The following is a 15,106-nucleotide window of genomic DNA, read 5'->3' on the forward strand; positions in this document are numbered from 1 at the left end:
CCCCGACAAAGGCACTAGTTAACCAGCTCAGCAATGAACACATGACACTTACTGTACATGCAACAGAGAGAGTTTCAATCCCCCGAGCTGAGAAGCTGTTGACACAAACAAAAGGCGTCTGTCGCAGTAAATTTCTGATTCAACAGCTTAATTATGTTACAGCTGAGTAATTACACAAGGCCTGTGGGGAAGCGTGGATCTGCCATGCTTTAGGGACTGTGCAGTTATAAAGCATACCATTTTAAACAATTTTCTATTAGAATCCTGTAAACACCTACAAATAGGTACTGTTTTCCTGATAGCTGGACTTTTATCTGAAGTGAAAGGGGACAGAGATCTCAATAAAAGCCCACAATACATCAGTTCATAGAAATGTGCATTTTCTAAAGCTGGGCGAGTTTTTCAAAAAAGCTAAGCTTTGAAATTACTTTTCCTGGAGCGACTCAATAAGAAACTTAAAACACAGGCAGGTAACGAATTAAAGGACAAACTCACTTAGGTTGAGAAATACAAAAACACTAAATGGTTTGATGGGAATAAAAATAATTAATGTACTATGCACTTCATAGTTACCAGACTATCCACAGAGACTAATATGTTAGACAATGCTCTCTATAGCATTATTATTAAAACATCAAAAGGAATTATCTTCTGAAAAAATGCAGCTCATCCCTTCAGTAAAGTACCAGAGATTCAGAGTTGTTCAGAATCATTATCAATGCAGATTTAAGCTTTTGGCTCATCATCTTACTTAAACATATCATTTTGTTTTTCCTTTCATTTGTCACCTGTCTGTACATGTAAAGAAAAAATAATAAAACAATCTTCACAAGCGCGCTCAATTCCCCCGTGCACAACGTGGGGCTTTCTTTGCCCGTTTTTCTTCTTCTCTGTTTGTCAGAATAATTCTATAATTTCACAGCAGTTAAACGGGTGGGCACAAAACTCACGGTGACCAATATGTGTTTATTACTTTCATTAGATCTGTTTCTAGGAAATTAAACAGGAACATAATTATCTGTGTGCTGTGAGTTTGCAAACACTGTTATAAATCTCAGATTTCTCCCCCCAGGTATCCCTTTACAAACCAAACACACCAAGGGATCCCAAAACAACCAGTACGTACACCTATTAAATATTTACTTAGTCTATCAGTCGGACTGTTACATAAGTCCTCCTGACAGGCAAGAGCTGTTATACTGAACAGTGTGTGCTAATATACTCAGCAGAGGGACTGCAAATGTTTGCGGTCTTTATTAGTAAACGATATCACTAAAATAGATTACATCTTAGATGAAATATTAATAGGGCTCCATATGTGGTTAAAATAGATTCTTGGTTGTGTTTGTCTTAAAGTCTGGCTTTATCATGAAACTGCACTCCAGATAAGAAATGAATTTATTCTGAGTGACCAGCGGGAGACTGTCCTTAAAAAAAGAAAAAAAGTCATGCTGTTCAAAAGCTTTGCTGACTTGCAATATCTTTGTGACTGCAGGGATACTGACTGTCCTATTTTAAGCAGGGAAAAAAAGCAGTCGTTACAGTTAAGCTGCAAAATGTTTTTGGTTTAACTGAAACTATCAAAGAGACTTCCTGTTCAAAAATTACATTTTAAACTAAAATTTAAAAAAAGATTTCTTCAAATAATTATTCACTGAGGAAAATATGCTTTAAATAACCTGAATGTATACCAGCATTGTGTCTATGTTGCAAAATTTGCATCTAATTAAATTTGTTAAAGACAACATTTTCTACCTTTTTAAAAAAAAAAAAAAATTTGTTTGTTTTTATCCAAAACATTGAGCCTTAGCTAAAGATTATATTTAAAGTAACTATACTTCCATTACTGTACACTGTGAAGTTGCACAGTCATAGTTGAGTAAATTCTACAATAGCAGAATTGATTGTTTTGGAACATACTGACATACAACTTGCTTTGCACTTGTTAGAAATACCTTGTAAAAAGCTTCCTTCCTGTGCACTGTGCCCAATACTTAAAATAGCTCGTACTGCATCTCTCTCAGGACTGACAGAACCTGATCATGATCACAGTGATTCACAAGGTTTCCTCGGGAGAAAAGTCTTTTAGAGAGAACATGTGCCTTCGTGATTTGGAAGATTTATACAAAATTGTGGCAGAGTGAATGGATGAGAGGTCACAGATCAAATACCGACTCTGCCAAAAAAGTCATGATAAAAAAACAAAAAATAGTGTGGGGTGCACGCAGCAGAGTGAAGGTATGATATAATTTTAATAACTGGGTTGATGAAGCTCAAAGTGGATGACAGTAAAAAAGAAGCTGAATGCAGAGAGAGTGAGAGATATTTAAAAGGCAATTGCATCTCATGCATTTTGATCATTGGCTGTCTTTTGATGCCTCTTCCTTTTATCCTATACCTCATGCAGGACCCCGAAAAAGCATGCGCAGGTCTTTTAAGTGTTAATAGGTTTGGCAATAGAGAAGTGATTATTGGTCAGGGCCCTCTGATACAGATAAGTACTGAAAACGATGATGGTGATACAGTTACAAGATATTTTTCTAGTATGTTGAATGACATTCCCTATGCTGCACTAGAAATAATTGCTGAGTTATATAATTATTGGCAAAATGGAGGAGTAAGGGATCATCTGCGAAACAGCTCACACACATTTTCCTGAATTCATTTTGGTAATTCATTCATTGCTTTGCAGATCAAAGACCTGTTCCACTCTTCTGCCGCTGCTGGAAAATTTGCCTTGCTTCCTTACCTTTTCAGAAACTCCATATACTCTGTGTGCTTGATTAAACCCGTCCTCATCATGATCGTCTGAAAACATTGTCGGTCAATGGCCCACAATTTCACATTTGTTAGAGCTGGAAAGAAGAACACACATGATTAAAATGAACATTAGCAATGTCGTGGCAGACAGTTTTCATCCTCCAGCAATTAGAATAATAAAACAGCACACATAATGCAAGGCCTGCAAAAGCTTCATGCTCTGTGCGTGCAACATGATTATCACAAATGTTGTATTCACTTGAAATGAGGAAGGAAATGTAGGTGTGTTGAGGTATGTGTTGGTAAATTTTAACTAGCTATAGCAATTTATCGGTTGTTAAGCTTAGTTACCTTAGTGGAAATAATCTTCATCCAAATGTTTTATCTAACCTCTAATCTAGAAACAGCAAATAGCAGCTATTCTGCACAATTACTCTTTACTCAGCAATTTGGAGTTAATTGGTATTTTTGGAATGCCTCACATGCATGGCTTGCTTGAGGTCATGCTGCAGGAATTTAATTGGTTTAAGGTCAGGAATGTGAATGCCCTTTTTTTTTTTTTTTTTTTTTTTTACTTCAAGAGTTACTGATTGCTCTTTGTGTTAAGGGCAATTATCAAACTGTAAAACAAAAGTTACAACTTTGAAATTACAAGCAGCTATCCCAATACCCTTCCTACCGAAACAGTTTAGACTCAATTAATTGTTTCCGAAATGATTGCAATATGCGCAAGCCCTGAGGCTTCAATGCATGGAGTGAAGGTGACATGTTGGCATGCAGTTTTTTCTTAAAAACTTTAGAAATATGCCTCATTTGACCACAGAGCTCTGTTCCACAGAGAATCCAGCTCTTCTGAGACTAGGATAAGGTGAGCTAAGATGATTTGTCTTTGGATGGCAGTGGTTTCAGCTGTTTTATCTTTCCATGGGTACTCTGATGTGTGTAAGAGATGGCACAAATGCAGTACAATGCAATGCTTTTTGACACTTTTTTGAATAATACATGCAACCTGACAGAACTTTTGCAGAATATCTAGACCTTCAAAAAGCAAAAGTAGCATCAAATTGAATTTTTCTCCACTTTTTCCATGTTTATTCCTGGCCGTTGATTGATTGAGGCCTGGGTCTTTCACCATTCCTGTCATTGACATTTTCAGTGCTTTGAGCTTCAACGCTTCTTTCTCTGAAGTCCTTTGTAGACACTTTTGATCTGAATATGTTTTACTTCAACAGATCCCTGTCATGAAGAGGAGTCTCTGTTGAAAACCAGGCCATGAGGGATTTCATCACAGCAATGGACCTCTAACCCAATGAATGTCATTATATTTTACCATTCAGACCCGTTTCACAGAAGAAATGAATTGTTGGGCCAGAAAATTAATAACAAAAACTAAAAAAAAACAAAACCAAAAAACACAGATTTCATCTAGCTTGGCCACATTGTGCAGTCACTCTCAGGATTCAATACTTCATTTTGTAAATAGCAGTTCCTGATAATTATTTCACAACTGGTTTCTCATGATTGCAAGTATCATTATCTTCTGCAAGAAAAGACTTCAGTGCTTCAATTGTGCAGCCGTGCAATTGATTATGAGCACTACAGAGAAAGAAATCCACAATCTGGCCCATCCAGAAATAGTGTAAATCTCCAGGGAGCCCTCCGGCCACAGGGACATGTGGTAACATTAGAAAAGAATACATCAGATAACAATCGGCTTAGTATTTTATCAGTGTGTATGTGTGTGCCTGAAAATGCAGTGTGACCCTTCTGTGCAGAGATTTAAAGATATAAGATCAAGTTTTGTTAATAACGGTGTTGTGTTTATTGATTAGAGACAAAATACTTTTCACTTACTGGCACTAACAGAGAAGTCAGTGTGCAGGCTTAGCTGCAGAACAGCGCGTCTGCAGCTAATAAGGATTCAACGTGTCACTGCAGGAGTAGTTTAACACGTACAGTGTATGTGTGACACTTAATAAATGTGATATGCATTCACTCACACACACAGTCACACAGACACACACACACAGGAAACTAACGTTTTGTGTCAACAAAACAGTGTGCTTTTTTAGGGGAATATTTTATAGATTTTAGTGTTTTTATATGAGGAAAATTGCTAGGGTACACATCACAAGTTAGGCAAGAACTGCTGAGAATGGCTGAGATTATTAGGATGATGAAAAAAAGTGACTTCAGTACAAAGGCACTTGCAGCAATACAACATCAATCTTTGCACTGCTGTTGAACTGTAAGTGATAAAAACATGTAAGTTTATGAATTTACTGACCCAAATTCAGATTTTTATACCCACATTCGAGCTAGCATACTGGACTTCTCTAACAAATTAGAAATTAATAAAGCATAACCTTTAACTAAAATTAATTTGTCTGTTCAAGAATGGAAGAAAATCACTGTCAATTTACATATTAATCAAAAAATAATAATGTATTAACTGTTTTTTCTGCTTTTTTTAATGAATAGCAACAATGACGATGTTTTTGCATCAAAAATATAATTTCAATTAAAGAGCTCACTGGTGGATTAACCATTAGGGAAAGATGAAAAATAATTTGGGTAATAATCAATAATGTTACTTTAGTTAGGGCATCTCTTTGTGTGTGTGTGTGTGTGTGTGTGTGTGTGTGTGTGTGTGTGTGTGTGTGTGTGTGTGTGTGTGTGTGTGTGTACTTGTGGGGACCAACAGCGTTATGGGGACAAAATGCCTCTCCCCATGAGTTTGAAGGCATTTGTGGGACTCACAGTGGGGTTTTAGTGTCAGACTTACAATTAGGTTATGGTTAGGTTTAGCCCAAGGGTTAGCATCAGGCATTCATTTTTATTTTTGAGGGGAAGCAGCTTGGGAAAGCATTATGTCGATTAGATGTCTCTACTAAGAAATTAAAACACGATTGTGTGTGTGTGTGTGTGTGTGTGTGCGTGTGTGTGTGTGAGAGAGAGAGAGAGAGAGTTGACTGCTCCTCACACCTTAATTTCTCTCATTAACATTAGACACCAATTGAGAGGTCACTAGTTTGATCCCTGGCCCATCCAGTCTGCATTTCAAAATGTCCTTCGGCAAGATGCTGAACCCCAGGTCGTCCCTGATCCATCCATCAGATCAGAGTGTGAATGTTACACAAAGCTCTCAAAGGAAAAAGCCTGTCTTCATTTGTGTGCCAACGGGCGACCAAGTTGTGTAATGGAAAGTGATTTGACTGCTCTGCTAGAGAGGCAAGTCAATATGTAAGTATCTGTCCATTTATTATTTACCATATATACACAAATGTATAAACTCTCACATTCACCACCAATCTGCAAACCAGGAGTTTAGCAGCCATTTAAAATCGGGCCAAACCACAGGAGAGGTGCCCTCATTACAGAGCCTGACACTGTTTTACTTCGAGACTTAGAAACTGTTTCTACAAGTAGAACCCTCCTAAACACACAGCGTGAAATAAAAATATATATATAGAAACACATGTCTATAATTATGTAACCATACTGTGCAAGAACAGATTAAACCTAAGATGTATATACTCAAAGAAACACACAGGTATGTCTATTTATTAATACACATACACAAATGCAGTACTGTTCACATAGATGCAAACACACTCACATAAACACGTACACTTTGATAAATTTTTGGCATCGTGGATTTAATCCTTGATGGCAAAATATAAACAGAATTTTTTCACAGCACTGCGATTCTTCTTGTAAGAAGAAAGGTGTCACTATATAACATTTTAACCATATTTGGAAGAAACTGTGTCTTATCCAGATGGTAATGTGCTCATGAGGTGGGGACAAATGCCTCCAAAGCAGACCGCAAACGGGTCAAATCTGGCATATGGAAATAGGTCAAAAGAGAAATTATTAGAATAGCCTTCTAATCTGACCCATAAGCAGCAGCAAGAGTGGGAAGTCTGAAATCATTGCCCACTGTGCAATAGAGTGGTTTTGCAGTAAGTGGGAGTATAGGGCACTGGGAAATAAGATATGTAAGAGGCCCGCAGCAGACTGCAGTAGGTAAACTTATTATTTGAAGGCTTGGCTAAATTGCGGTGAGACTGAGGGAGCTAGTTATCCTGTACTCAGGGTGAAGATGAATGTCTTAATGCTCATGGGTGGTCGACCATTAGCTTCACCGCTTTCTGGATGCACAAAGCTCCCCAGGCTGTACTGGAGACATGCAAGGATGATATCTGGGAATTGTTTAGAGGAGTTTAGCCGCAGCTCACCATGGCTTCAGCAGTGTTTATTCAAGAGGTGGACAGCTGAATTCAATTCAGTTCTCTGACCTGACAAAAATGACTGCCTATAGGTAAATTTAGACTGTACATCATAAAAGCCTGTTGCTACAGTCAATGCATTGCTGTTATGTCATCTGGCCCACTTATTGTGATCATAGTCTTGGATTATATCAACATCTGTGAAATCCCCGTCTGTTCTCTTCTAGTTTGCAGTGGATATAGTTCTGAGAAGTTTAAAATATGGTGTCTAAGCATCCAAAAAAAAAGCACTGAAAACATTGTCTTCAATACACCACAAAGGCGGTGTTTGTGGACTATTTCATGTGTGTCAATTGACACCCAGAGCACACATGCTGTCATGCAGACAGTGGAGGCACAGTTTCCAGGATATGCGGATGTGGGGATCAAGTGTGGTAAAATTTCTGCTTTTGTGAAAAACTGAGTCCTGTCAACACTGTGGAAGTGGCCTCTCAACATGCACAAACCTGCAATCTGCCAGTGTGTGGGTTTACACAGGGGGGAAAAAAGACACATTTGCTGGTGCAGATCACATATATGTAATATACAGCTGATTTGTGTTGCACTGTATCTAAAATTATACAGTAGCTGGCTTTTGTATGTATTGATAATTTTTTGAATTAAAAGATTTTAGATTCTATATTTTTTATTATTAAACTAAACTGCTAACCTCAGTATAACATACTGTTGAATATTGCTGAACACATATCTCCTGTGGAGCAGGGAAATTATTTTACTGCTATTGTTAAATAATTGTCATTATTACCATTGCATTAATAATATAATCTGGAGTTTATATTGCATTCAGGGGTTGAACAGTGTGTGTCTTTCAGAAAGACTAAGTTGCAGGCTGACAGGAAGTTGCAGGTTTGCAGAGTGTGCCTTTTGCAGAACTGAAACCGAAAGCAGAGTCTAAGTGCAGGTTATTTTGAGGAGCATTTGAGGACGAGACACAGACAGTAGGTGAAGAGGTGACACAAAGAGCATGTGAGGTCAACACATACACACACATTAGTTAAATTTATTTAGAGGAACCGTCCTTGTTGTCTCGGCAAGAAAGAGGAACAATTCATTTTAAGATAAGAACGGAAAGTACCAAGCCATGAAAATAGAAGATGATTTTCTGGGTGAAAAGTCATGATGATGTTGATCTGATCTATGTATAAAATGTACCGGTGACGCATGAAGGGGCGTCAGTAAACAAACCCTGATGCTATAAAATATCTGTTCATGCTTTGATTAAGTCGAGGACTACTGGCTGTCTGCGTATAGAGTGTCTTCCCACACGTGTGTTCATTAAAATCATTGTTTGACCAAAGACCTTCTGGACCATGGGTGGTGTGTACTCTCCTTCCTCAACTTTGAACCTTAACACTCCCTTTGCCCTTCAAAGCTCTTCTAAGCTGAATGCAATCCGACCTCAGAATAAAGGATGACCATTTACGCCCCTCCTGGCCCACAGCTGAGGACGTTATCATCCGATCATGCTCCTCCTTTCCTTCCTGTTCTTTGATGGAGTGATTGTAATCCCACACCCTTCAATTATTTGTGATAACAGATGAACAGTTTTGATTGTGAAGATTTGCAAAACTGGCTAACTACCTCCTCTGGCATGCATAATCCCAAAAAGGTGGATCTGTGCTTGAAAACTCTGAGAAACAACACATGTATGGATACCGCCAGTAAGATAGAAGAGAAAGCACATAAGCAGCGGAGAGACTCATTCACTTGGCATAGCCATAATTCAATGTAACTGAATTTCAGCCTGGGGCATTATGCAAATGCTCCATGTGTGTTTGTTTGGGTAATCTTTTTTTTTTTTTTTGCCTCATTAAATTATACATAAACATATGATGAGAAATCTGGTCATGAATCTGACCAATCCATAGCCAGACAGTCTAGGGTTTGGGAAAATCAGAACTCTCCATTTCTGTGAATGTAGTCTTGAATTGTTTTAGTATCAAGTATAAAGCATTAGCTATTGGCACTGCAGAAAATCCACATTCCTGTCCAAAAGCACCTCAGGACTATAAGAAAGTGGTACTTAAAGATTAGACCAGAGTTTCAAGCAGTGAAGTGTGACAGGAAATATATCTGCAGAAAGCACTGCTCAATGTAAAGGGCCATGTAAACAGCACTGGACAGAAAAAGAGCTAAAATTAGCTTTCTTTCTTTCTTTCTTTCTCTTTCTGTCTTTCTATTTCTTTCTTTTTTGTGTTAAATCTGCATTTATAATCTACACTTTCTAGCCATATTAAGATCAGGACAGATGATGATGATGTGTATTTTGACACAACGCTCATGTATACACAGACACAGATTTGTTTGCTTGTCCTTCTTGCAGTTTCACATCGCTACCATACCTATAATCAATTTATTGTCACACTGCAAAGAAACTGTGTTGGAAAACCTGGGAGATAATAATCATAATATGGTTTTGCTTCCATGTGGGATATTAGGGCGTGCTCGCCTGCGATGTGTCATTTTAGCACTTGTAGATAATCAACCTGGGGTTATACTGCTCTGAGAGAATAAGCGGTGTCTCTAAACTAATTAGCGAGAGCACCCACCATAAGAATTTCCACGCAGGAATGCTGTGGTAATGTTTGGGTTTGAGGGCAATCGAATTGGTTTTCACCATGACTCTAAAAATGCTTCTGTCATTGACATTTTCTCCTTAACTCCCTGTCTTTGCATACCCAAACATGCAGATTAATGATTTTCTTTTCACTGACTCACACGTAGTCACAGGCACAGTTAAAATCCCAACATGACGTAAGGTCTACTGCTTATGTCTTCCTACAAGTCTTACGAGAGTAATGCTGTTAAGGCTTCAGGGTGGAAGAGTGTAATCTCTTTCCCCCCCAAGTCATTAATAACATCAGCCGAGTCTGATTACATCTAGATGAGCTCTTTAGAGCGTGAGAAAACAGGACAGGTCATTTATGCCAGACAATGTCACTGAGCCTAGGGAATAAGAAAATATTAGAGGAATTCTACTCATAATTATGGTTAAAATCCTAGTTATCACTACAGTGGCATAAAGGAACACAGCAGTGCAGGAGAAGCAGGAGTACTGTGTGTCTGTACTGCAGGCTGACACTGTGTTTTCAATGAATCTCAACACAGAAAACTAACTGGCTTGGCGACCTCCAGCTGCCAATTCTGCCAATAGTCGCGTCATGTGGGAGTCTATAGACTTGGAGCAGCAGCTGCTTGAGAAATATTGAGCTCATTCCACCTGCCATCCACCCACAATGTTCACTCACCCCATGCTGTATAGAAACCAGAGGAGAGCAAATCTTTTTTTTTTTTTTTTGTTCTTTTTAAAAGAACGATACATTTATTTTCTGCTATCTCTGTCTTTTATTAAGATAAAAAGTACGTCTGGCACCTAAACATGTGGGAGTCATGATATTGAAGAGGAGTATTCTTAAAAGCGTGACTTTATCTTTCTCTGTTTTACAGAGAAAACATTTACCACTTCATCTTCATAACAAACCTCACCTCCAAGCTTTAATCCTCAGGCACAACTGATCACGTTTGTTTATCATTTAAATTAAAATGACTGGCGTTTCTTCACTTTAAGTATTCTGTTATATCATTTTAAAGTTGTCTCTCTTTTTGCAGGCTTCCTGGTATTTGTGCCTGAAGCGAAGCAGTAAACCTTCTGGTACATACACTAAAAACTTTGACATCTTAAACTGGAAGCCTGTGATCTCATCACCTCATCATACTCTTTGAAAGACGTATTACAGCTTCTAGATGGGCTGTGCTGTATATGTGGACAGTCAGTCATGACGGATGACACTGTCATTCCTTACTATTTCCAAACCATGTTTAGATTAATCAGAGGAAAAGAAGTCTATATTTGTTCCAAGAGCTCTGTGAGCACTTGGCATTTTGTTCTGCCCATCTAGCAGCTATAATGTTTCACTGATTTTGAGGGTATTTGGTAATAGAGCATAGTATTGGCCAATATAAACCTTAACCACGCGATAGCTCTAGATAAAAAGTTGAGAGAAAAGGTTACTACTTCCTCGTCAGAAACAAAGGCAGAACAACTTCCAAAGCTGTCAAGATAATATTTCCATTAATGCATAAATGTTTGTAATAAGGAAAAGGTCAGGGATCACTGAAGGCTTTGGAACATAACTGCTAGTAGCTATACCTGAATTTGTGTCTTTCCTTATGGTTGACTTTTGAATTTTCTAAATATTTAACAAGTTAATGAAGAAACTTTCTCTCTGACTACAGAACCACAGTCCACAGACATGCAAGTGAGTTTAACTGGTCACCGTAAATTGGTGAAAGTGAATGTGAATGGTTGTCTGTCTCTCTGTATAAGCCTTGCAATGGACTGGCAATGGATTGACGGATGGAAGTCAGATCATCACAGAGATGCTGGAACTACTTAAAGGGCTACCTGCATATACTAGACAAAGTGAGAGGATTTTAGAGGAGCTTACTATGGGATGAAAGTGATGATATGAGTCATATGCTTGAGCTGTGCTGACAAACATCACTGGTGGCAGGTGTGCACGGTGGAGGCCGAACAAACATGCAGTAACCTTAAGCCTGCAGTGAGGAGGAAGCAGTGCCTTCAGAAAATGCAAAAATGAAGTATCTCACATAAGAGATGAAAAACCCCATCAAATTTAAGATCTGTCTGCTGTCTCATACACATTCTTTAAAATAACTTCATCGGCTCTTTTCTACACAGATTTCTCATGATGACACAAGTGCTGTTACATAAGTTGCAGATGTCACTGCATACATATTTATTTTCATTCCCTCACTCTGAACTCCGATAAAAGGAAACAACCTTGTCTGTGTAAATTGCTTTTTCGTTCGTTCGCGATATAAATTTTAATTGTTTGTTGCCTTCGTCATTACAGACAATCAACCATAAATTATTCGCCGCAGAGGAAATCAGTTTGAATAACCTGATAAATTTCAGTCGGCCCCGCTGCAGAAAATCAAATGGAGGAAATGAAGTGTGTTTGCTATTCATCAGCAAGTTATTTTTAGGCAGTTGTCCAGGTTGTATCAGACACTTTTCTCTATATAGCTAGTTCTCTGAACTGCACAATGGAATATCATTTTTTTTTCCAGGCAGCAAAATATCCTGAGAGAAAGACATAACAATAACTATTTTAGTCATTTTACAACACAGTATAATTTCCCACTGAATGAGTTACAATTTTAGAATGTACACAAAAATTATTACATTAGCTCTGACAACAACAAGGAATTCATAAGGCTTTCTGTCAGTCGAGCCTGATGTTTTGCATCCCACTGAGGCAGGAACATCGACTCCCTGCACCCAAAAATATCAATCGAAAAAAATACCAAGTGATAATCCCCCCACCCCTCTCAAAACCCACCCCTCCTTCTTTGACTGAATGTTGTGATGAGTACTTGTATGTGTTTGTGTGTGAGAGACTGCCTGAATGGCAGAAAGTGTGTGCGCAGTCTGCCTTGTGTATTTGTGAAACCATTCGTCCTCCTTTTTTTTCTGGATGAAACTGCAATTATTTTGATAAGCAGAGTCTTTACTCTGCAGGAGTCCTGCTCACGTCCTGTAAAATCTCTGAAGAAGTTGTTCATTATAGGGGGAAAAGTATAATCATACAAACATTAGCCAAACTAATGAGCTGCCTTAAGATTATAAATGTCTTTCTCTGTTTGGGCAGCCTATCTGAAAAAAACAAAAACAATTATCGTTGTTTTAACTGTTATAACATCTAAACATTTAAATGACAGCTTTACTCTCTACAACTCTGTGTGTGTAATTATCTTGCCCTCAGTCCTTTGCACACTCCATTTGCGCTGCTATTTCAAACATACTGGTAAACTCATAAGATGTATTATCCCTCTGGTTAGGTTTATTGCGATGCTAGTAGCAGCCAGGGCAGCTTTAGTTCTTACACTGTTTTGTTGTATTTCTGATTAATCGCCCTCTTTAAATGCACTTGTTTACCTGCCATTGAAAAAAAAAACCCCAGTAAGCTCTGTTATAGAGAGATAGATATCTGTAGTAGTAAAGAATGGATGGATGTATGTATGGATGGATTATTAGCAGCACTTTTCACATGAAATATATTTGGGCCAAATGAGCCAAATTTCCAACTAAATGTTAATCATTACATAACATACATAATCATTTGCCTAATTAGAAAAGATATAAAATTCCTTAAAATATAAATTGATTGAAGCTTGCTGGAGAAGACATGTTGGCTATGCCTGTTTACATGGAATAAAATCTAATGAGCAAATTAAGCTTATGGGTGAAGAAATGTATAGTCTTCATGTCCTTTATTATTATTACTATTATTATTTGTTTGGCTCTATGATTGACAAGTACATTTGCTACAAACCTCCGCTCACCCTTCTTCCATTTGTCATTATAACCTATGAATTGTTTTTAAAAATGTAAACGGTACATACTTTTCAGTTTAATATTTAATTCTCATCTTCTACCTCTTCTACAAATTTTTGAATATCTTCCAACCAGAGACTAATTTTCATGCATAGATAAAGAACTTCAACTTTGGTTCAATAATTCAAAAATGCCTAATAATGTTTTTACTGTCCATCCATTTTTTTTTACTGCTATCATGGGGCGGAAACAGCCCGTGTAAGCCCAGAGGGCGATAGGTGGGGAACATCCCAGACAAGCTGGCAGTCCATCACAGGGTTAACACAGAGAGAAACACACCTACACCCAATTAAGAATCATCAGTTAGTCTTTGGACTGTGGGAGGATAATGCATCACCCAGGGGAAACCCATATAGCTTAACTCCACAGGTTGGCAGCACACGGGGGCAACAGATGCATCCTCTCTTTTTGATGGTTGTGTTTAATCTGGGCAGATACATATATTCAAATTTAGGTCATTCACTTTGTCATTTCCAAAATGTTTTTCCCTCTCTGCATAAATCACCTTTAAAAGCAGAATTTTTGCTCCACACTGGTCGGCTTTTATTTTGTAGACCGCATTTATTATTTTCTTTTAAAAAATTTTTTCCATAGACAACATGCTCATAGAACTACTTAGACCATAACATAAGCAAGGGCATGAGTCATATGCTTTGGTTTGCTCTGAGAACAATTAGCTTTTAGGTTTCCCTAAGTTTTGTGCAGAGAAATAAAAGCAGCAGCTTATAAATCTGATCTGTGCTGTGATTTTCTGTGCTGATAATCCATCTGAAGAAACTTTTCAAAATGCCATTTTTAGAACTTACACTGTCATACAACTTCAGCAGCAAATAACTAATTTGGTAAATCAAATTAGTTCTTTGTATAATAAAGAGAAGTGATGCAAATGTGACCTGGATAACGCAAAACAAGTAGAAGCTGTCCTCAATCAGCCAAAATTCCCTGGAAGCAACACTGACGCCGCCTGCCTATAATGTCACAGGAGACTATTAGGATAAAAATGTTCAAGAAAAGCAGCTGTCTGAAGTCACACCTGCAGAGCTGTTTTCTTTCTGACTAAATGCTGCTGTCTGAGGTTTCCTCTCTGGGCGTTTTAACCTTTTAAGCCATCTAGAACCCAAGAAGAGCATCTAGCTCCGGGCTCACACCTGCGCTCCAACAGAGAGTCAGGAAAACAACACCAGCAGGGGCCCATAATCAAAACACACATAAAAACAACCACAAACTCCGGGCGTCCATTAACACACTGTCCGTCAAAATTCAGAGGGCTTCATTCAACTGAAAGAAGTCACGCTGTCAAGTTTTGGATACAGACGTCAGGGTAAAACTGCACACAGCGCCCATCGCAGCAACTGTGATCTCAAACAGGTAGGCGGGGACTTCCCAGCCAGCCTCACCATTTCACCATCACGTTTCTTGCTGCACTCTGGCAACAGTGTTACCATGGCAGCCATGGAAACAGAGAAGATTTTTCCCCACACAGTCCCACAGGAATTTTATCTGCCAAAGCCATTCTTTCCATCTTCTTCTCAGTGTCCCCATTTCTTCCTTTTCTTTCATTTATCCAATGAAATGCTTTATCCCAGCACAGTGTGGCCTGCATACATTGCCATGAGATGATAGCGCCTTAACT

At 38.3% G+C, this 15,106-nt stretch overlaps 1 protein-coding gene across 3 annotated transcripts in view; it reads right to left on the reverse strand.

The window, feature by feature from the left end:
• The window catches only part of LOC308388334 (cGMP-dependent protein kinase 1), a 101,963-nt gene that overhangs the window by 31,270 nt on the left and 55,587 nt on the right, over positions 1-15,106 (reverse strand). For all 3 annotated transcript variants that reach the window (XM_080868969.1, XM_080868970.1, XM_080868968.1), the window contains exon 4: positions 2,750-2,855. In XM_080868969.1, the coding sequence (XP_080725095.1) occupies positions 2,750-2,855 (106 nt within the window). The remainder of the gene's footprint in view (positions 1-2,749; positions 2,856-15,106) is intronic.

This window comes from Rhamphochromis sp. 'chilingali' (genome assembly GCF_963969265.1).
Source record: "Rhamphochromis sp. 'chilingali' genome assembly, chromosome: 20".
NCBI classification, from domain to species: domain Eukaryota; kingdom Metazoa; phylum Chordata; class Actinopteri; order Cichliformes; family Cichlidae; genus Rhamphochromis; species Rhamphochromis sp. 'chilingali'.